Here is a 20603-nt window from a genome sequence, read left to right on the forward strand (position 1 = left end):
TGCCCTTTCTAATTCGTGTTAGATTTCATCTGTCCTCTGCTAGCCATCATGTGAGTACCATAGCAACTGCAGTTTTCTCTTTCAATGCCCTCCCTCCTCCTCTTTCCTCCCTCTCCCCCATCTTTTGCGGACCGCTGCTCTCTCGCTCTCTGCCCACCCCACCCCTTCACTCATGCACTTGTCTTTCTTTCTGTGTAAGCGCACCTCACTTCCCTTGTACTTCATTTGTGGCGGCCGTGTGTGTGATGTGGGCAGGTATTTTTTTTTGCGCGAACATGTGTTTGTGTGTGTGTGTGTTGCGTTTCTCCTCTGCATTGTTGTCCTCTTCAGTATTCCTTTTTTTCTGGATGTTGTGCACATGTTTATTTCTGCGAGCGTCAGTGCGATCGCGCGTTCCGCCTTTTCGTGTCCTCATCTCGTCAGCAGCCCCACGACACATCCTTCATGCTCACTCTATTTATATAGAGAGAGAGGTGGTGGTGGTATGGGCGTGATACCCTCCTCTGTGTGCCCGCCTCGTGTGGCCGCTGCTCTTTTTCTTGAGCCATACGATTTCATATGTTGCGCGCGCAGTTTCATAGTGTGAATGCAGAGATCATTCGTGTGATCGGGGGGCCTCTTCTTCACTTAGCTTTCACTTTTTTTTCGGTTGGCTTTGTTTTTTTTCGCTTTTCATGTCTCTCATCTTCAGGGCTTTCTGCGGGCTCCTCACCTCCTTTCTGTCTGCCCGGTGCCCCCTCTCTTCCTCCCTCCCTCTGCGTGTGTGCGTGTGTGTCGTCAGCTGTCTTCTCATCTCCCTTTCCTCTCTCTTCGCCCCCTATCGGTTCGGGCACATTCGCAGATGTTTATGTACGGCTTTCATTTGGGTTTGTGTGTATCGCGTCACCTTCACCCGTCGACTCTACGGTTAAAAAAGCGCTCTCAACCCCACTCGACCTCCACACCTTCTCTACGCGCACACACCTCCCCGCTCCTCCTCAGGATGCGCGCCGAAGCATAGGTGCTTGTGGATGAGTACAGTACCTTCTCCCATCGCTGGCTGAAGCCGCCTCTCTCTATCCCTTTCTCTCCATCGTCCCTCATTTCACTGCGTCATTGCCACCTTCAACACACACACACTCAGACAGTCATCACCTCTTCAGAAACTGCAACGAGAAAGGCCGTGAACGGCTGAAGTTTGTGCAAGACAGCAGCACATTCGTCTGTCTATCAGCATAAAACGCAAGAGAGGCGGCGGATAGCGAAACCAAACACAGAGAGAGGGAGAGGTTTTCCAAAAGATGCACAAGACACGTAAGCTCTTGAGCCGCCCTGCTGGCAATGTCGATGCAGGCAGAACGGATGCGAAGAACAAGAGCGACCCGGACGGTACTGACTGTGGCCGCCGTGACTCATTGAAAGCACCGCTGTCGCCGCTGAAATGCGGGGATGACCATGGCGATAGGCGAAAGGACCACTCAAGCGACAAGAAATGGAGTCAGAAGCTTGTCGAGAGTAAAGTCTTCAAGCGGCTGATGCGGCCAGCGAACATGGTCGGCGTTGCTGACGGTCGCCGACGCAGCACATCGCGAGGCACCAAAGAAGGCAGCGTTCAGGGTAGCGACAGCGATGGCGTGAACGGCGACTACGACGCCCCTCGTCTCGGCGAGGTCCCCGTGCGCTCCAAGTACTATCGGCCAGATCAGGAGAAGTCCCACTTCGCGAACCACCCCACCTACCTGCCGCTGGCCGAGCAATGTGGGCCACCGCAGCCGTCCTCCTTCACGTCCCTCACGCCGTGGCAGGGTCGTCAGCAGAAGCGTGAGCAGGGTAACAATGACGGCAGCAAGATCCGCGTCGCCGTGCACAGCCGCATGAGCAACGAAGCCGAAGTCGGAGATGCATGTGAGCAAGCTCCGCGGATGCTCCAGGAGAGCCACTACGGCAGTCCCCACATCAGCTCCCTGTGCGAAGGTGTCGTGATGGGTATTGAAGGTAGTCGTCACAGCATTCGCACCACAAGTGTCCGCAGTAACGCGAGCTGTGCGTCATCTGTCGGGCCGACAGGGCTGGCGCTCATGCCGCAGTTCCGCTGGATCCCCAAGCAAGGCGGCGGCGGCATTGGCTTCAACCCGTTCATGAAGTTCCGCTGCCAGTTACAACCGGTGAGCGAGGCGTTGACGCTTCCAGCGACTGCGACAAGCGCGCCAACGCCATCGAGTGAAGCGCAGCAGTCGGGCATCTACCAGACGACGGAGCTGCCGTGCGGTACAACTTCTCCTGAGCAGCAGCCACAGAGTGAGATTCGGCTGCTCGTTCCCGGCCGTCACAATAGCTACTTGATGCGTAGCATCTCTCCGTCAACGCCACCGATGCAGCAATCGGCTCCTCCGAGCCACCCTCGTCGCGAAACGGGAGACCTGTCCTTCTACGGCCCCATCGGCTCCATCGGCATCGAGACTTCCCGCAAGCGGCGCGCCGTCGAGCGACAGAGCGGGACGGACGGTGCCGTAGAGCGGGACTACAAAGAGCGCTCCTCTTGCCGGGGTGCTGCGAGGGAGGATACAGATATTCCGCTTCTTACGCAACTCTGGTGCGACGTGAGCCTGCTGCGTGCCGCTCGCGTCGTGGACTCCCCACGCCTGCCGTCTGACGATGGCGAGGACTACGACGCTGCAAGAGGGGGCAGTCCTAGCATGAGCGACGCGAACTCGATCAGCGACGACGGTGAAGTCGACGAGGTGGCCATGAATGCGCGCGAGGAAAAAAGGCGGCAGCGTCGACGCTGCGAGCAGCACCGCCAGCCGCAGTACCCAGCCCGTTCGCCATCCTTCTACTTCAGAGACGGGGATCTTGCGTCGCTGCGGGTCGAAGACACCGGTGAGGGCTCGCCATCAACGGTTGACCCACAAGCGGCAGCAGCTCGCAAACCGGCGGCAGTCTCCGATCAGCAGCATCAGCGCAAGAAGTCATCCGCTGGCCAGGCAGCGTCGCCAGCCGTGCCGGCCGGGGGTGAAAAGGCGATTGGCGGCATAATTAAGGCGAGCACACGTGCAGTGGCGGTGCCCGAGGTGGCGTCGTCATCCTCGTCCTCTCGCAGCTCGGGCAACGGCAGCAGCGATGACGACTCTAATAGCAATGGGAGCAGCACGGGTGAGCGCTCCGCCACATTCGCCTTGGACGACGATGACGGCGAGAGTGTTGATTCAGGCGATGCAAATATCCCTCGCAGGCACGACGCCAAGGCTGTGGGGGGAGACTTCGCCCATCAGCGCAGTCGGGAGAAGCGCTCCTCAATGCGCATTAGCGCTGGGATGGGTCGCAGCATGCTCGGGGATGGCCACTACGATTTCATGGATAGTTCCGTCATGGATGCGTCACTGGCGTCCCGCGTGCTGGGCAGCGGCGGCGGCCGTAGGATAAGCCTGCTCCACACTCGCCATGAGCGCAACGATGATGGCGAGGTGGCAGCCGCAGTAGCGGACCGCAAACCAAACTGTACACCATATCGCGCGAAGGCCCGATCAGCAGCAATGTCGGCAATGAGCATGGCTCCTCAGCGGACGGAGCATCTCGGCACCCCGACACCGGTGGCTAGGGGGTCGGCTGTGGGGCGAGGCGGCGAGGGAGCCGCTGCCGCCCTCCCGCGGCGCGGCCAACGTCGGGTGAACAACGCAACCGACACGCGCGCACCGAGCACCTCAGCGGCGCGGCTCGCGCCGCATTGCGAATACGACGCTGGTGCGTCTAGCGACCACAGCGACGGTGTCAGACCTGCTGGCGATGGCCTAGGAGAGCAGTTTGTCTACGGAAGCTCCTTCAGCATGTGTAGTCGGCGGAACTCGTACTCGGCAACGGCGTGCGACGAAGCCCCCGATGCCGCGTCCATGTCGCTGGGTGTATGTGACGGGGACATGCGCGACCGCCATACAACACACCCCGACACCTCCGTAGCGGTCGGAGGCGGCGAGGCCTCCGTCACTATGGGGGTCTCCTCCGGCAGCCGGAGCAACACCGTCTCCCCTGGCGCCTTCGGTGTGATGAGTCGAGGCCCCACTACATTTCCGTCTGTCGGTGGCGGCTTCGCTGCACAAGTACGCGGCACCGCCAGCCATCTCTTAACGTTGCCGCCCATTGATCGGGGAAGTATCGCCTCCGCCGCATGCAGCCGACCGCCAAGCACCGCTCAGAGTCTGCGCCTACCCGCGGCATCGACGTCACCGTATCAGCATACCCGCAGAGGAAAGATGGCGTGCCCAGATGGCTGCCTGGCCCCCATCACGTCACCCATCACCCCAACAGCAGGCCCGACCCCGAAACAACGCGGCCCACAGAGCAGTAATAGCGTCGTTTCGATCCCGGTCCTCCGCAGCTTCACTAACGCGAGCGCCACCTCGGGCTTGGGCGACATCGTCGGAGGCAAGTCCTACCCTTCGCTTGCGTTTGAGCTACCAGGCATATAAGGTGAGGCGGTCCGTGTGGGTGGAGGAGGCTGGAGAACGCTCAGGGCGACTGATGTCCGGGCCCTGTAGACGCCCTTCCATCGCATGGATGAACCTCTTATGTTTGTTGCCTTTGTGCGGGTGCGCGCGTCGTTGTTTCCTCACCCCCTCCCCCTTTTTTTCGACTCACTGGATGTGTCCATGGTTGTGTGCAGCAGTAATCATGTGCGTATATATATATATATCTTTTTATGTTGATCTGTGTGCCTGAGAACTTCACAGCATGCGCTCGCAGTTTTTATTCTATTCACTTGCGTGTGTGTGCGCGCGTGTGTGATATTGTCCCGGTTTCTTGGCTGTAGACGGCCCTTCCTGCACCTTCCACCCACATCGCCACCTTCCCCATGGCACGCTCCGCGCGTCCTAACAAATAAACCCTAGCACAAAGCCTTCAGCATAGGTCTCCGTTTCGGCGGCTCCCTGTCCTCTTCCTCAGTTCTTTTTCATTGTCGTGGGAGGAGGGAGGGAGGAGTCCAGGCGATTGGAAGCAAGCAGCCCCTCCTACTCCCTCCCTCTCCCCCTCCCCATCACACACAGACGCACACACACACACACGCGTGCAGCCTCCGCCTTTCGGTGCCGATGAATACTCCTCTCTCTCTTTCTTATTGAGAGTGCGGACGCTATTCAGTGTGCGTATGTGTGAAGAGAGGCGGTATTTGGTGTTTTGGCTCTTCTCCTCGTCATGACGCCTTCGTAGATCGCCTTGAAGCGCTGGTGTTCATGCCCATGTGCATACATATATTTATATTTATTGATTCAGACGAATTGTGTGTGGGTGTGGGCGCCCCTTCTATTGGCTCTGACGATGCATCCGCCGGTGGCCTTCCCCCTCCCCCCGTCGGGTGTCTATCACTGCCTCCCCTTGCTAAGTGCCCTCCGAGGTACAGGCGATGGGCTCTTCGATGGTAGGCGCCTGTCTGTGCGCGGGCCCCCTTCCGCCTGGCACACACACACACGCCTGTTAACGGCGAATGGGTGCCTGCAATGGCGGAAGGCCCCTGCCGCTGCAGACGTGGAGCAGCGCCCGACCTGCCGCGGCATGCGCTGAGGTGGCGGAGGAGGGCCGGGAGCACCCCAGACGGCAACGGCGTCCCGAAACCGCCCCCTGTACGTTCCTGCGCGAGCGCTGCCGAGCGCGGCCGGCATGGCGTATCGTGCCCGAGCAGTGCGCTCAGAGGTGCGCTGGGCACGCGTGAGTGGCGAGAAAGGCGCGCGGCGACTCAGACCCGTCGGGCCCAAAGTGCACGAGCGCGCGAGTGATGCGGCGTCTGCCGCGTCGGACCGGATGGGGCTGATGAGGCGCGGGCGCGGCGAGCGGTATGAGGCGACCGCCGAGTCCGCCCGACCCTCACGTGAAGTATCTCCGCGATGCCGAATGCCGACGGTCCGGGGCGACTCGGGCCGAGGGCCGGCAGACCGGCGGGGCGCGGGGTCTCCGAGGGCCCTGACCTGCGGCTGCCCGACATCGACCATGAGCTCATCCGGCATGCACCCAGGCCACCCGCCCTGCTACCGGGACCACAGGCGCCACTGCCCGTGCGCTCGAGCAGGGCCCTGAGCGCGGCCCGCCTGAGTGACGGCGTGTAGCCGACGCAGGTCCGTCTAGCAGCGATCGCGCAGCACACATCTGAAGACGGGACAGGGACAGGAAGCGCGTGCTGGGCGCACGGCCCCCGTGCACCACGACAGGCGGATCGTCTCTGAGCACGCGGATTCGCCTTTGACGATCATGGTGAGAGTGGACGCGCTTCAGGACGGAAGGGATCCGAAACGAACTAGCGCACCCGCAGCAGACGCCGCCGCCTCTCTCTGTCTGTTGCTGCCATGCACTGCTACTTTTGTCTTGTTCCTGGCTGCTTCACTGCAAGCGCGAGCATCGGGCGATCTGACACGCACGGCGACGACTGGATGGGGGAAAAGCGGAAGACACATCGCCTCTCTCCGCCCGTCAGGTGCAGCTGCTGCCACGCGAAACGATGGCGTGCGCGGCTCCGGCGCGCCTCTGGCATGCCGCCTCTTGTGTGTACTTGACGAAGTGACAAGCGTACACGATGCCAGGCCTCCAGACGATCTCCACGGGCACCCCCACGTGAGGCGGCATCCCCAAAGTTCGGGGCAGGTGGGGGAGGGAGGGGGGTAAAATGCCCTTCCGCTACTTGGTACCCCACCCCTCACCCCTCTGTCGTGCTCTGCCGCCGCTTTCACCCGCACTCATCTTTACCTCGTCCGCCCCTCTTTCCGTTTACGCAACAGTGTTGAGAAATCTTAAGTTTTACCTTTTATCCTTACCTCTCCTTTTTCACACACACACGCATATATATATATATCGCACATTCACGATTCTGACATCAACACAATCGGCACGGCTTCACCAATGTGGGTACAGCGCTATGTCCTCAGCTTCAATGCCATCGCATTGGTACTGCTCGCGGTGCAGAATACTGGCTATCTAGTCCTCATAAGCTACTCACAGCAGCCGAAACACTCCCCGAGCACCGCCGGCGGTGCAGAGCCGGTGGAGGAGGAACTGCATACCTCTGCCTTCAAAGCCTCGCACTTCCTGGCCACGACGGAGTTTGTAAAGCTTTTATTATCGCTTCTGTGGTGTGCAGCGGACGAAGTGCGAGCCATGCAGCAAGAGCGTCCGACAGCAACGGAAGAAGTCGCTATTAAAGCGGTAGCCGTGGTGATCGAGGGGGAGGAGGCGAGTCATTCACCAAAGGTTGAAGAGACCCCCTGCGCCTTCTCAGATGAAAAGTCATGTGCTCCTCACACCCATGGGGCCGTCGCAAAGGGCGTCAGCGGGGAGCCTGTGCTTCATGTGGTGCCGCTTCGGGCCCTCATCGCCCAAAAAGGGTTCGCTGTATTGTTTATGCGGCGCATGCGCCACGCCGTTGGGCTCGACCACAAGTACAAAGAGGCGTTGCTCATGATTGTGCCCGCGATCGTCTACGCTATTCAGGGTCTCCTACTCATCTATGCCCTCAAGCTGTTGGATCCGACAGTGTTTCAGGTTCTGTACCAGGTGCGCATCCTCTTCCTGGCACTCATGATGCGGTCCGTTTTGGACTTCCGCATATCACCCATCCGATGGGTCGCGCTGGTGGCGCTGATGCTCGGCATCACGCTGACGCAGCTGGGTGCGCAGAGCACGCATGTGGGGGCGACTTCGACTCCTCCAGACGACGCTGCGCGTGACGAGACGGAGATCGCTGCGGCAGCCGTGAGCATATCCGGCTCATTTTCAATGAATGGTACGCTGTCTGCGCTGGCCGGCGGCTTCTTGAGCGCCTTCTCCGGCGTGTTCATGGAGTTCGTGGTGAAGAGGCGTGGCAGCCACTTCCACTTGTCGGCGCGCAATGTGCATCTCGCCTTCTTCTCCATCGTGTACTTTCTCATTGTCTTTGTGCACGAAATCCTCCGATCGAAGACGGCGGTGAGCGGGTTTAATGGGTTCACGAGCACCTTCTTCGAGGGCTTCACAGGGCTCGTGTGGTTCCTGGTGGTACTTCAAGCCACTGGTGGGATTCTCGTGGCGCTGGTGGTGCGCTACTGCGACAACATCGTGAAGTCCTTCTCGACGGCGTTTGCGATTGTGCTGAGCGGCACCGCGTCCGTCTTTCTGTTTCACATGTCGCTAAACGGCATCTTCGTGCTGGGCTCGCTCCTCGTGATGCTGTCCATTACCATATACGCGTTGAAGAAATGAAGGCGGCCTGAGCTGCGAGATCCGTGGGCAATGCCCTACGCCACCGCAGCTGACCCCTTCCTCTTTCCATTAACTTGTGGGGCGCTTGTCGCCCTCGTGCCTTCCAACCATTCGTGCTTTCGTTTTTCTTTCACGTGTGCGCTCCGCTCAGTGACCCGCTCTCCGTCAAACGTCTGGGACTCATGGCGGACGGATGGCGCACCTCTCAAGTGCGCGTGATGTCCCAGGGTCGCGCCTGCGCCCCTTGGGAGGCGGGAAGGAGGCCCGCCCCCCTTCCGCCCTATCCCCTGCCAAAGGATGAGCCACCTACCACGGGGTGACCGAGTGCACCGCTCACGACTGCAGGGGGCAGGCCGATTTCATCGAGACACCCGTCGGCGGTCAGGTCCTGCACGGTGTGGTGTCACAGCATCCCACAGCTGCGAGCGCATTCGTGCCATCCACGTGATCGGCAGAATGTTGACGTCGCCGGGGCACGTGCCTCAGACGGCCCTCACTCTGCAGACTGCTGTGAAGGGCCGGAGCCACAACCCGAGGGAGCGGGGGGCACCACGTGGCGTCGGGCCTCATGGGTAGCGTTCGAGGAGGGGGGTCGCGCACAGCTGGCGGAGTCGGCGTATTGCTGTAGGACGTCTCTGCACAGCTGCTTCGAGCGACGCCATGAGGGCCCTGTGAGCAGGCCGGAGGGAAGGCTTGAGTGGCGTGTGTGTGTGGTTTTCTGTGACAGAGAGACAAGTCGACTCATTGAAGAAATTGCGTCCTCCCATTACGGCGCCGGAGAGCATCATCACTGGTGATGCCTGGCGAGGACGGCCGCGCGTTAAAAAGGGCCAATCACGCACCCATCCCCCTCCCCCTTTTCCTCCTATGAGGGGTGACGCGGCCGGCCCTGGAGAGGAAACGGAAGGGAGAACATTAAAGAGGGGCTGCTCTAACGGGCTCTCACCTTCCTTCCGTCCTGTTGGCCCCCGCCTCATCACATGCGCAAGTATGCCCCTCCTTTTTTCTCCCTTCCCCCCCCCCCTAACTGCCCTTTCTTGCCCACACACGCACACACATCTACACCCACTGACACTCGCCTGTGCTAGAGAGATGCGGTGACGCTGTTTTTCGGTTTCACTTCTCTGTGCATGTATGGTCGGCGTAAAACGCATCACGCTGCTCGTGTGTACTGTCTCCTCCTCGATTTTCTGCGCGCGCTGCCGTGCAACTTTATCCCTTCTCCCTCTCTCCTACTCCCGTTGAGGGCCTCAGGCGAAGCCAACATCAGGCCACGTGGTCCCTCCTCTGCAGGCCCTCACGGACGCTGAGGAAGCGAGTGAAGAAATTTCCCATCCACGCTGCTGCGCACGCACGCAGAGAGAGAGAGACACACACACAGACACATTTACACGAGAGAGCCCGTGCAAAGCCACCCGGTCGGCAAATCAGTCGATCTCGCTTAGCCCTCCCCAACAAGGGGGAGGGAGGGGGGGCCAATTGAAGCAGCGAGAAGACCTCCGCTTGTCAATCACCTTTGCCTCTCCTTCACTGTCCTCCTCACTTGCGGCGTGTGGTGACAGTGGTGCTTGCGGCTGCTTTTTCCGTGCTTCATCACGGAGCCGCACACCTATCGCGCTATTGTTGAGCGCTCTGGCGCGTGTGCGACTCAACGGCCCCACTCACCCACCCCCTCCTCCCCTCCAGCCCACCTACCGCATACAGTATTCGTCACCGCACAAGCAGAAGTGCTGACGCAATATCTCGACCGAGAGATCGCGCCACTTCAGCAGCAGGGGACGTGCGTGCCTGAAAAGAGATGCATAACGGCATCAGTAGCGGCATGCCTGCGTGGCGGCAGCAGCAGCAGCCCATGTTCATGTACCACCAGAACCAATTCGGTGGTGGCCACCCCGACCCGCACATGATCGCATTACTTCAAACGCAGCAGCGTCAGTACTATCCGCAGCAGCCGGGACAGGGTATGTGGAACCCGAGCGCGAATCAGCTGTTCTCTGATGTGGACCCGAGCACACGAAATGGCAACTTTATGATGCAGCAGTACCGCTTCTTCGGCCATGATCAAGGTTTGATGTATCCGTACCAGCAACAGCAGCAGCGGTTTGGACTCGACAGCAATGCGAACCCCAATGTGCTGCGGAGACCAGGGTGGGCGGAGTCGCGCCCTGGCCGGACGCCGTGCGAGAAGAACTGGTGGTCGCACGTAGTGTCGGAGATGCTTGTGGTAGACAGTCCTTGCGGCCTCGACCTCGATGTCGAGGACGAGCATGCAAACGTCATGGAGGAGTTGAGGAAAACAGGTTCGAAGGCCGGGACGGGGATAGACGAAGAGGTGGAAGCGCCATCGCCGGGCTTTGCGGGCCTCTTAGAGGGTCCGAAAGGGGTGGGTGAAGCCACAGGGCCCACCCTGACCCCGACCCGTGCCCGAGAGCCTGCAGCCACAGCCGGCGGATGTCTGCAGATGACCGCAGAAGCGGTCATGTGCGTGTCAAGCCCACATCAGCCGTGCGATCCGGGGAAGCAGCCACCGAGGCAGGCGCAAGCACCTACACCGCCTATCAGGAGTGGCGTGCCGGCCTCGCGAGAACAAATGCAGCCACAGCCGTCTTCGGATGTTGTGATGCACCCGCAGCGTCACCTCTGCAACGCCAGTGAGCGCTCTGCGTGCGAGAATAAGGGCCGCAGTCCACCCGTGAAGAGCGCTGGGTCCAGGGCGGCGGCGAACAGCTCGTCCAAGGCAGCCAGCAGTCACGACGGGCGGCTCTCGGGCAACGACGGCGGTGCCGCTAGAAGCCTCTGCAGGGAGGTGCTAGGCGACGCCGAGGGAGAGCAGGGGGAGAGGGCGGCCGGTGAAGAGCTCGATAGCGCGGGGCCACAGAGCATGAACAGCAAAGGCAGAGCGGGCGGCGTCACGAAAAGGACATCGACGCTACCCGATCGTCCGTCGGAAAGGGAGCCCCACGTAGACGGTGAGCAGCAGGAGCCGGGGAAGGAGGCGCCTCGGTCCGCAAACACGCTCAGCAGTGGGATCGGGGAGCGTCCAGGGCGGCCAAGGTCGCCGCGGACGGAGCGGAAGCTTCCGCGCCCTGGCAACAGCTTCTTCCACGAAGACAGCCCCGGCGGCATGGACCAAGAGGATAACAAGGAGGAAGGAGGTGACAGCAACTCCGACCAGTACAGCAGCAGCGACGGCAGTGATGGTAGCCACTCGTCCGGCTCTGGCCATAACGACAGCGAGGGGAGTGGTAGTGACGAGGAAGCCGAATACAGTGCAATGCAGCGAAGCTCGCAGAGTGGTATTGGTGGGCAGAGCACGTTGGAGTACAGCGCTTTTCACGACGCGTCGGTAGTGCACGCGCGTCACTCCATCGTCCCCTCAGCCAATCATGCGACAGCCAACGGCAGCACTGGCAGCTTCCTCGGCACAGAGAAGGGGGGCCACTCCCTGTACCTGGAAGCGACGGCGTCGAACGCGCTGATTGATGTGCAGCTGCTAAGCATGGTCAGCCAGTCACAGAAGACAGCGGCAGCGAACACGAGCACCCCCGACGGTGTCGCGAGCTCCTTTCGTCTAGGGCTCAGCGAGGTACATCCTCTGTCGGCTAATGCCGTCTTCACCGCAAGCAGCAGCGTCGATGTGTCGGGCAGCTCGATCACAACGGCTGCGGAAATGGAGAAGTTGGGCAGGGGTGGCTACGAAATGGGCACTCTCGCTATGGTAAAGACGGTTCCCGAGCATGCAAGCCGAGCGGCCACCGTCGGCGCCGCTGGAGGCGCGCGCTCTCGCAGCGCGAGCGCAACGCCAACGGCAGCAAAGATTCTTCCGACGGCGACGGCGAGAAAAAACGAAGAGGCGTCGGCGCTGCCCAAACCGGTGGTAGGCGGGCAGCAATCGATATCACTGCTTGTGGGAGAACAGGGAGGCAGCAATGGCGCGAACGACGCCAACAATGCCTCGAAAGCAGGGGCAACGCAGTTTTCTGGAGTGCGCCCCGGCGGCCAACGGGAGCGTCTCAAGAGGAATGACGCGGCGGCAGATCGCCTGCTGGCGACACGCGCGTCGAGGGACCTCGATAGCAGTAAGGCGGCCAGTCTCACTTACAAGGGCGGGAGCCCCTTTCCCGGATCCTCCAATTTCCAGGGTTCTGCTGCAGCCACAACGAGCGAGGCAGAAAGGACGGCACTGCCGGTCACAGAGCTCGCGTTAGCCACCGCAGCAAAGGGCGCCGCTGCCCATAAAAAGACCAATGCATCGGCTACGACGTCAGAAGGCGCGACCCCCACAATCATAGGAAGCACGCCGGCGGAAGCCAAAGCGGGGTGGCTCCCCATCATACGCAGCACACAGCATGTGCATAATTCGCCAGCCAACCGCGTGGGATCAGTGCAAGTACCGAAGTCGCTCGGTAAGCGGCCAAGCCCTTTCCCCCGCATAAGCTCCGCAGCGCACCGCAAGCATACGGCAACGCCTCTCGGTGTCGACAAGGCCAAGGCGGCGGCGGTGATGGCCATGAGCCTTTCTTCTACTGGAACCTCACACGTTGCAGCCGATCATTCACCTCCTACCAGCGCCGGTGTTGCAACGTCGGCGGCGACTGCTGGCGCGGTGGTGACAGAGCTGAAACCTGCAGCTCAGTCCGCCGCGCCTTCTTCGGCAGGCTGTGCACCCGTGAGCGCAGCAGCTCTGACCCTCGCCGTCGCCTCAGCGGCGCCACCTGGCGGCAACTCGTCGGCCATCCGCTCCAGTGATAATCTTCCTCGCCGAGTAGCAGCGGCGTCGCTCTCTGCGACTGCCAGCCCAGCCGTCGTCCGTCATCACTCGCAGCCGCAGCCGCCCTGCGCCAGCTCACTGAAGAAGAGACCAATCGCTGCAACGGACGCACTAGGAGAGGAAGACGGCTCGGTCTTGGCACGAGCTACACCACCGGGCAGGACTGCAGGATCGGCATGTGAGCGACTCGCCACTGTCGGAGCCCCAAAGCGGCTCAGCACTGTACTGTTGAGCGATCTCGCGCCCTCAAAGCCGGCTGGCGTCACCGCGACGGCAGCGGCGGCGATGTCCGTCACACGCAATACAGCAGCCACTGCAGCGGAGCGCTCTTCATGCGTGCCCAAAGATACCAACACAGCAGTCAAGGGTACGGCCGTGCCTTCAGGTGTCGCGACCCCGTTCCCCGCGGCCAACTCTGTCGTTGCGAAATCAGCGGCGAGGGCTATGAGCAAGGCGGTCGGAGCAACCGCCGGCGGCAACGCACTGAAGCACTCCTCTCCGCCGTCGCTGTCGCCGCTTGGATTGGCGATGAAGCCGAAGACCGTCACAGCAGCAACGGCAGCGCCGCCACGAATGCCTGTGTCTGCAAGTCAAGCGAACGCTGCCCCTGCCAGCCGTAGCAACGAAAGATCAGCCCTCGGAGGGGATGACAGCAGCACGTGGCCGGAAGACCCGTATGACTGCTACGGATACATCGAACCGGACCTCGCCGGCTCCCATGATGGCTACGCCGCGAAGTCGTTGCCGACAAAGGCACCGGCTGGCGATCGCGCGATGCACAGGTACTCGATGGTGGAAAGCATAGCTGTGTCCCCGCTGAGCACCTCTAGCACCACTGCCAAGACCGATGCAGCCAGCGCCGCTGGTGCAAGGGTGCGGCAGTCTAATGAAGGCAACGTGCTCGAGGATATGGGGTACATGTACTACTAGGCGCCATGGCGGGGAAAAGGTCAGCGGCAGATGCAGTGCGGGACGAGTCAAGGGAAAGGCACCAGAGGTCGATGGGTGCATAGCACAGAACAGAGGACGGGGGGGGGGACTGCGCGTGTATTCGTTTGCTTTATTCAACGGCATCACACACACACACACTCCCCCTCCCCCCTCCATTCACCGCCTTTGCTGAGTAAGCCCGCCCTTTCATCTCACCCCAACCGCTACCCCCTCCGCCCCTTACCCTCCCCGCCGTTTGCAGTCACTGGCATGTTCCGCTCGATCTCCCTGAGTCTCACCGACTCACCCCCTCCTTCCCTTCCCAGCACTGCCTTTTTTTTTTCCACGCGGGGGCCCCTTTCCCCTCTCCCTCTCTCTCTCTCGCTGTCATCTCGTCTGTGCTTCTTGTCACGGCTGCGCGCTTGTCTGTCTGAAACATTTTTCCTTTCTTCCTCTTTTCGCTTTGGAACATTCGCCTCTCCCCTCGACTGCTCGTGTATGTGAGGGGGGGGGGTAAGTGTCGATCCCTCGGGATGAGAGTGAGGGCTATGCGATTCGGCTTCGCAATAGCAGACCTGGATGTGCGCGCTGCGCGATATGGTCGTCGATGGCGCTTCATTTCACGAGAGTCTGTTATGTGTAAGTCTGCGCCTCGGGCCCTCTACGTGTCCTTCCCACACTAACCTCCTCTCACCATGAACGCATGGCATAGAGCCGCTTTCCTTCTTTCCTCTCTTATGTGTATGTTTGCTCATCGTCTTGTGTCATTAATTTCTTTGGGACGAAGCAGAGGAGTGGAGGAAACCCCCGAAAAAAAAAAGAGCAGAGGTGAGGAGGAGGAGAGGGGGGGCACCGCACGGTGCGGGAGAAAGGCATTTCGAGACGTCAACACGAAACCACAAGGGCACTACCAGACAAGCATTTCTTTCCCTCCCCTCCCTCCTGGCCAGACGTATCTGCGACCGTCCCCTCGTCGGACACATGCAGTGCGTACACTTCTTTTTTTCATCTCGCTCTCTGCGCTGGCTGTGCGCTTCCTCCTCAGCTCATACCGTCACCCCCCTACTCCTTCACTTGCGTTGTCCGTTTTTCTCGGTATGCCCCCTCCCCTCATGCACACACCCTGTCGCTACGGTGGCGTAGCCAGCTCGCTGCGTGTTGGCCCAGCCCTGTGTTTTTTGTTTGATTCCTGCTGCTTCTTTGAAATTTCACCCCTATGACGTCCTTCCTGTTGACGGTCGCATCGATAGATGTGTCGGATCCGGTCTCCTGAGGGCGAACACAAAAAACATTTCCCCTCTCTGTGTCTGTGTGCATGTGTTCACGTATGTCAGGGGAGGGGAGGACATCAGGGCTCCGCGCGGTTGCGTTCGCTTCACTCCCCCCCTCCCTCCCCTCTTTGTGCCTGCGATCTCTCTTGGGGTCTCTGTTTACTTAGCCTTTTTTGCTTTCGTCTCATACCCCCCTTGTGCACATACATCCCTCCGCCCTCTCCCCATCTTTTCCCTACTGAGCGCCCACCGCCATGGGCATGTGCATTTCATTTTTTTTGTCGCTTGCGACTCGTGAAGTTGGTGACGTGCCGAAAGCACACACAGGCCCACGCACACATTCCGCTCGAGAGAGGAGAGAGGACGAGGTGTGCGTGTCCAGCGGGGGGATGGCGCTCCATGTGTATTATGCTGGCGCAGGTGCACCTCGTTATGTATCTGCTCCCTTTCTCTTCCATCCTCTCTCTCTGGCTGGTGTGCAGCCTCCCGCCTGGTTGCACCTGCGTCGTCATCATGAGTTCAAAAATCGATCGCGAGCATCTTTTTATTTTTTTCTTACATGTAGGCATCCTCAATGCCACGCCGACATTCTTCCCCACGTGCGTGTCTGTGTGTGTGTGTCTGTGTGTGCGTGTGTTTTGCACACATGCATACTTACGCGCACACACACAGGCCTACGGCGGGAGCTCCCCCATTCACCCCTTCTCTCCTCTCCTCTCTGGCGTCAACGGGGGGCTCCTCTATGCAGCTTTTTTTTTGCTTCTCCGATCGCCTCTGCAGTCCTCCACCACCACCACCCCTTCGAAACAAGCCGAGCTGAAAAAAGGCACAGCCCTTGCACTGCTACCCCGCTGGTCCCTGTATGTGTTTACGCCTCGCTCGGTTACGCTTCAGCTTCCTGCGGCTTGTCTTTGCTGGTGTATATTCCTTGTCCTCTTGCCTCTCGGGCGACCCGTAGCGAACCATTCTCATCCTCTCGTACTCTGGCCCCCCTCCCTCCTCACCCCTTTTTTATTTTGGCTCCTCTCCTTCACGATCCTCGCCCCCACCACCACCACCGCCACACACACACACAGACAGACAGAGAGACACACCTCCGCACATCCGCTTGCTGGCAAGGAATGGGGCCGCTTTTTTTTTATCAGCGTGAAGCGCATGGCAAACGCATCGATAGCAGCGAGCGAGTGAAAACGGCGAAAGGTGTACGCTTTTTGGATGGCATCACTTCTGCCTTCTTCCGCTTCTGTGTATTTGTGTGCGCGCGTGTGTGCGCGCGATTCGTCTGTGTCTTGTTCGATTTAGCCGCTCGTACCGGCAGAGCTCCCTCCCTCCCCCCGCTTCCTCTCTGCCTGCCTCGCCCTTCTTGTTGCTGTTGTGCCTGTTCGGTAATTCCTTTCCTCTCCCCTCCCCCCACGACCCCACCCCACCCCTCTCCGCGCTCGCTCATCTTTTCCATATATATATATGCAGCCAACTTCGTAAGCCGATGTGCAGAACCTGAGGCGTTGCCGGCCGCCTCCTTTCATCGCTGTGCTCGTTGCGAGAGGCCACACCTCTGCTCAGGTAGTGGCGCGTACGTCTGTGTACCTGTGCTTGCGTGACAGGCGTGCTGAGAGAGAGAAAGAGAGAGAGGGTCGAATGGCAGGAAAAGGGAAAAGGCTCGCGGTTGTCCGCATCTTTCCATCGAGGACGGCACATCAGCACCGCTCCTTGTCTCTCTTTCCCCTTTTCAGGCATACACGGCTGCATGGGGCGGGCGTGCTTGTGGCGCCTCTATGCCTTTCTGTGCACCGACAGACGATGTCATTTTTTTCTTCGTTTATTTCGCTCTCTCTCTGTCTTCGGCCGCCACCCGCCTTCCTCCGAGGGGATGGATCGTCATGAGGGAGGGTTGCGCTGCTGTTCATGCTGGCGGAGCACCACCGACACGTGAGAGCTCACTCGCTCCTCGTTACCATTTCATCACCTCCTCCGCGTCCTCGCTCGATCTCCCCTCCCCCCTCCCCCAACCTTTCTTTTCTGCCCTCAACGCTCTGCGCTTGAGTGGATCCTATATGTGTAGATGTGTGCTCGTGTGTATCCGCACCGCTCCGTGTGCGTACCTCTGCACCCTTGTATGTTCGTTGTGAATGTGTGTGTCACTTGTTCGTTGCTGCTTCGGTGATCTTTAGCTCCCCTCCTCCTCCTCCCAAAGTCTGGGACTCATGGCGGACGGATGGCGCACCTCTCAAGTGCGCGTGATGTCCCAGGGTCGCGCCTGCGCCCCTTGGGAGGCGGGAAGGAGGCCCGCCCCCCTTCCGCCCTATCCCCTGCCAAAGGATGAGCCACCTACCACGGGGTGACCGAGTGCACCGCTCACGACTGCAGGGGGCAGGCCGATTTCATCGAGACACCCGTCGGCGGTCAGGTCCTGCACGGTGTGGTGTCACAGCATCCCGCAGCTGCGAGCGCATTCGTGCCATCCACGTGATCGGCAGAATGTTGACGTCGCCGGGGCACGTGCCTCAGACGGCCCTCACTCTGCAGACTGCTGTGAAGGGCCGGAGCCACAACCCGAGGGAGCGGGGGGCACCACGTGGCGTCGGGCCTCATGGGTAGCGTTCGAGGAGGGGGGTCGCGCACAGCTGGCGGAGTCGGCGTATTGCTGTAGGACGTCTCTGCACAGCTGCTTCGAGCGACGCCATGAGGGCCCTGTGAGCAGGCCGGAGGGAAGGCTTGAGTGGCGTGTGTGTGTTCTGTGGCAGAGATATACTGAGCACGATGGAGGGGCGGAGAAAAAAGGGATCTCTTTTGAAGTTTTGTGTGGGCAACTAATGTCGTCTCAGCGCTCCGTCGGATCCATTGAACGTCCAAAGGCGAACCAAACGTTTTCTTGCGTGTCTGCGATGCAGAAAACCTGAAAGGGGAGGCGCACAGTGGATGCGCGTCCACGGTGATCGAAGGGACGCATGTGCACACGGGCGTACACGTGTGCGGAGCGCGCTTGCCTCTGCTGTGTAAGCGAACAGCCCGAGAAGAGGCGTGCGGGGCTGGCGCAGGGGGGAGGAGGGTAAGCAGCGGCGGTGCGGCGGCGTCTACACGTCTCAGCATGGAAGTTACGTGCCGCACTCGCTCTCACGGATACCTGTCCCGCACTCACGCGCCCTCCTTCTCCCTCCCTCTCGCTCTGCGCCGCCATTTGACCTGCGTCGATGAACGGCAATCAAACCTCACATGACCGACACCTGAAGGTACATGCGCGCTCGTGATCTGCCTACCCTCCCTCCTCCCCTCCCCCCTCCACAAGCACACACTCCTAGCCGTACAGTCAGTACGTCTTTTTGTTTTTTTATGGTGTCCTACCCCTGCTCTGTTAGCTCATCTCCTCAGCTCTTCCGCGCTTCCGCCACGGACGGCTTACCGTCTCTCCCTTTTCCTCCCTCGTTTCCTCACGCCATCTGTTGAGATCGGCCTACAACCACAGCCCGCACATACGCTGAAGCCCTTCCCTGCCCCCATCTTGTCATACAACTGGCCCCTCGCGCGCCTGTGTGGTGGCACGCAGCCTTTTTTCCCTCTCTCAGACGCAGCAGAAGGCACGGCAGCCAAGGGAAAGAGACACACTAGCGAGCGTAACGCCGCTTCCCCCTCCCCATCGCCTGAACAGGTGCAGACGCTCTCAAGACAAGCGCACATACACAGAAAGAGGGACGGCGATTGCACAGGGCGCACCTGCGACGTGGTGTTACCGCCACGGATTTGTCGTGCTCTTTTTGCTTTCGTCTCCCTTTTCACTCCAATAAAATCATAGACTTTCTGCCCATTTCTTCGCCGGCGCGCCTCCCCCCTCCCTCCGCCCAGCTGCTCTTTTTCTTATTCATAGAACTCACCCGCCTCCGTCTCGAAACTGCACGGCGCGGTGTGCTCCCATCGGTCGATAATGAAGGAAACGCGACGAATCCGCTCTGCACCGCTTCCCTTTCTGTTTACACGAAGCTGATCAGGACAGAGGGTTTTTTCGCTTTTTTGATTCTGCGCTCTTCAGTGTGCCTCTGTGTGCGTGTGTGTGTGTGTGTGTTCACTTTCAACTCATGGACATTGAGCTACATCGCATTGGTCATGCTAGCTCTCTTCTTTGCCTGCTTAGCGCCTAAGAGGCGGCTCAGTGGCTCCACAGGCACCACTACCGCTGCTGCTGCTGCCGCCGCCGCGCCCCGTCGCAAGCGTAGTGCCTCAACTTTTCGTCACAGGTATACACCGAGGGTGCGTATAGGCTCCAGCCCGAGGCGAAGAGCTGGCCGGTCTGCGAAGAAAGATCCCGGGCGCTGCACGCGCGTATCACGTGCACTGTCGCCGAAGCCGTTATCAGCGCCTTCCCCCTCGGCCTCTAGCTCTGTCCTGCCAAGGGTTAGCGACGCGCCTGTGGAAGCAATAGCAGCGCCTCAGCCTCGCCTCTCACCTTCGTACGTCATCGCAGGCGCGATGCCAGTCCGGAGTCACTTCATGAATCCCGTTGACTTCCTGAGCTCATCGGAGCCGCTTCTCCTCACGCCGGAGGAGAAGGCGGCAGAAAAGGCGGAGAGGGCGCGGTTGGTGGCGCTGCAAGATGACGCGAGGGCCTTGGCAGCCGCATTCGCGCGAGAGCTGGCCGAGAGAAAGGCGAAGGCAACGCCCGCAGCAGCTGAGATGCGGGCATCGAAGGCGAGACTCAATGGCACCCCGCAGCAGCGACCGCCCACCCTTCACCCGCGCTCATCGGACTTTGCGCCTGTGGCACCCACGGCACCACGAAGGCGCCACAAATCCTCTTTCAAGGCGAAAAAAGAACGCGGCAAGACGGTGGATAGAAGGCGGAGGCCCAACACCTCACCGCGGCCACGGGCGCCGACTCGACAGTGCGCTTCTCCCACGCGAAGTGGGCGACGTCACCAACCAAAGGTGAGGGTCACGGCCTCCGTGCCGACGCACAAGCCGCTGCAGGCACTGCATAGACCCCTCGGTGGTCCGCGCTTGCGGCCCACGGCTGCTGCGCGAATTCGCGCAGCAACGGCAGCCGCATTCAGCCAGCGTGCTGCCTCAAGCCGGCTGAAACCTGTGGCACGTGGAAAGAAGCGCCCGGCCGTCTCATCCCACCGCACTGCGAAAGCCCCTACGCCTGTCCTCATGCGGGCTCTCTCCAAGTCGACCGTGAAAGCGTCGCGACTCGCAAAGCCAAAGAAACGCATCATAACCAAGCTGCGCCACAGAAGAAGGAAAAGGTAGTAGTTAGCTCAGGGAGGGTGGCCTTTTAGGTGATCGATGGTGCACATGGAAGACTGTGCGCGTGCTCCTCGTTCGCTCTCCCTAAGCCGCCTCCCCCACCCACCCTTCGGCCACGTCCTTCTCTGTCCTCGCATGCCTGTCAGCCATGCCAGGGGCTTGCATATCCTATCCCTCTCGTTTGGGTAGATGCTATGCCC

The 20603-nt window shown here is 60.3% G+C and overlaps 4 protein-coding genes across 4 annotated transcripts; all 4 read left to right on the forward strand.

Moving 5' to 3' along the window:
- Positions 1 to 1280: 1280 nt before the first annotated feature.
- LSCM1_06447 (uncharacterized protein) lies at positions 1281 to 4442 on the forward strand (the record flags this gene model as incomplete). The annotated part of the gene is made up of 1 exon (XM_067323875.1): positions 1281 to 4442. One exon carries the CDS (start codon positions 1281 to 1283, stop codon positions 4440 to 4442), a length of 3162 nt encoding a protein of 1053 aa, XP_067179189.1.
- Positions 4443 to 6858: 2416 nt separating this feature from the next.
- LSCM1_06448 (uncharacterized protein) lies at positions 6859 to 8193 on the forward strand (the record flags this gene model as incomplete). The annotated part of the gene is made up of 1 exon (XM_067323876.1): positions 6859 to 8193. The coding sequence occupies one exon, from the start codon at positions 6859 to 6861 to the stop codon at positions 8191 to 8193; it is 1335 nt and encodes a 444-aa protein (XP_067179190.1).
- A 1798-nt stretch (positions 8194 to 9991) lies between these two features.
- Positions 9992 to 13894, forward strand: LSCM1_06449 (uncharacterized protein; the record flags this gene model as incomplete). Its single annotated transcript, XM_067323877.1, has 1 exon — positions 9992 to 13894. The coding sequence occupies one exon, from the start codon at positions 9992 to 9994 to the stop codon at positions 13892 to 13894; it is 3903 nt and encodes a 1300-aa protein (XP_067179191.1).
- A 5369-nt stretch (positions 13895 to 19263) lies between these two features.
- On the forward strand, positions 19264 to 20406 carry LSCM1_06450 (uncharacterized protein; the record flags this gene model as incomplete). Its single annotated transcript, XM_067323878.1, has 1 exon — positions 19264 to 20406. One exon carries the CDS (start codon positions 19264 to 19266, stop codon positions 20404 to 20406), a length of 1143 nt encoding a protein of 380 aa, XP_067179192.1.
- Positions 20407 to 20603: the final 197 nt, after the last annotated feature.

This window comes from Leishmania martiniquensis, chromosome 20 (assembly GCF_017916325.1).
Source record: "Leishmania martiniquensis isolate LSCM1 chromosome 20, whole genome shotgun sequence".
Lineage (NCBI taxonomy): Eukaryota > Euglenozoa > Kinetoplastea > Trypanosomatida > Trypanosomatidae > Leishmania > Leishmania martiniquensis.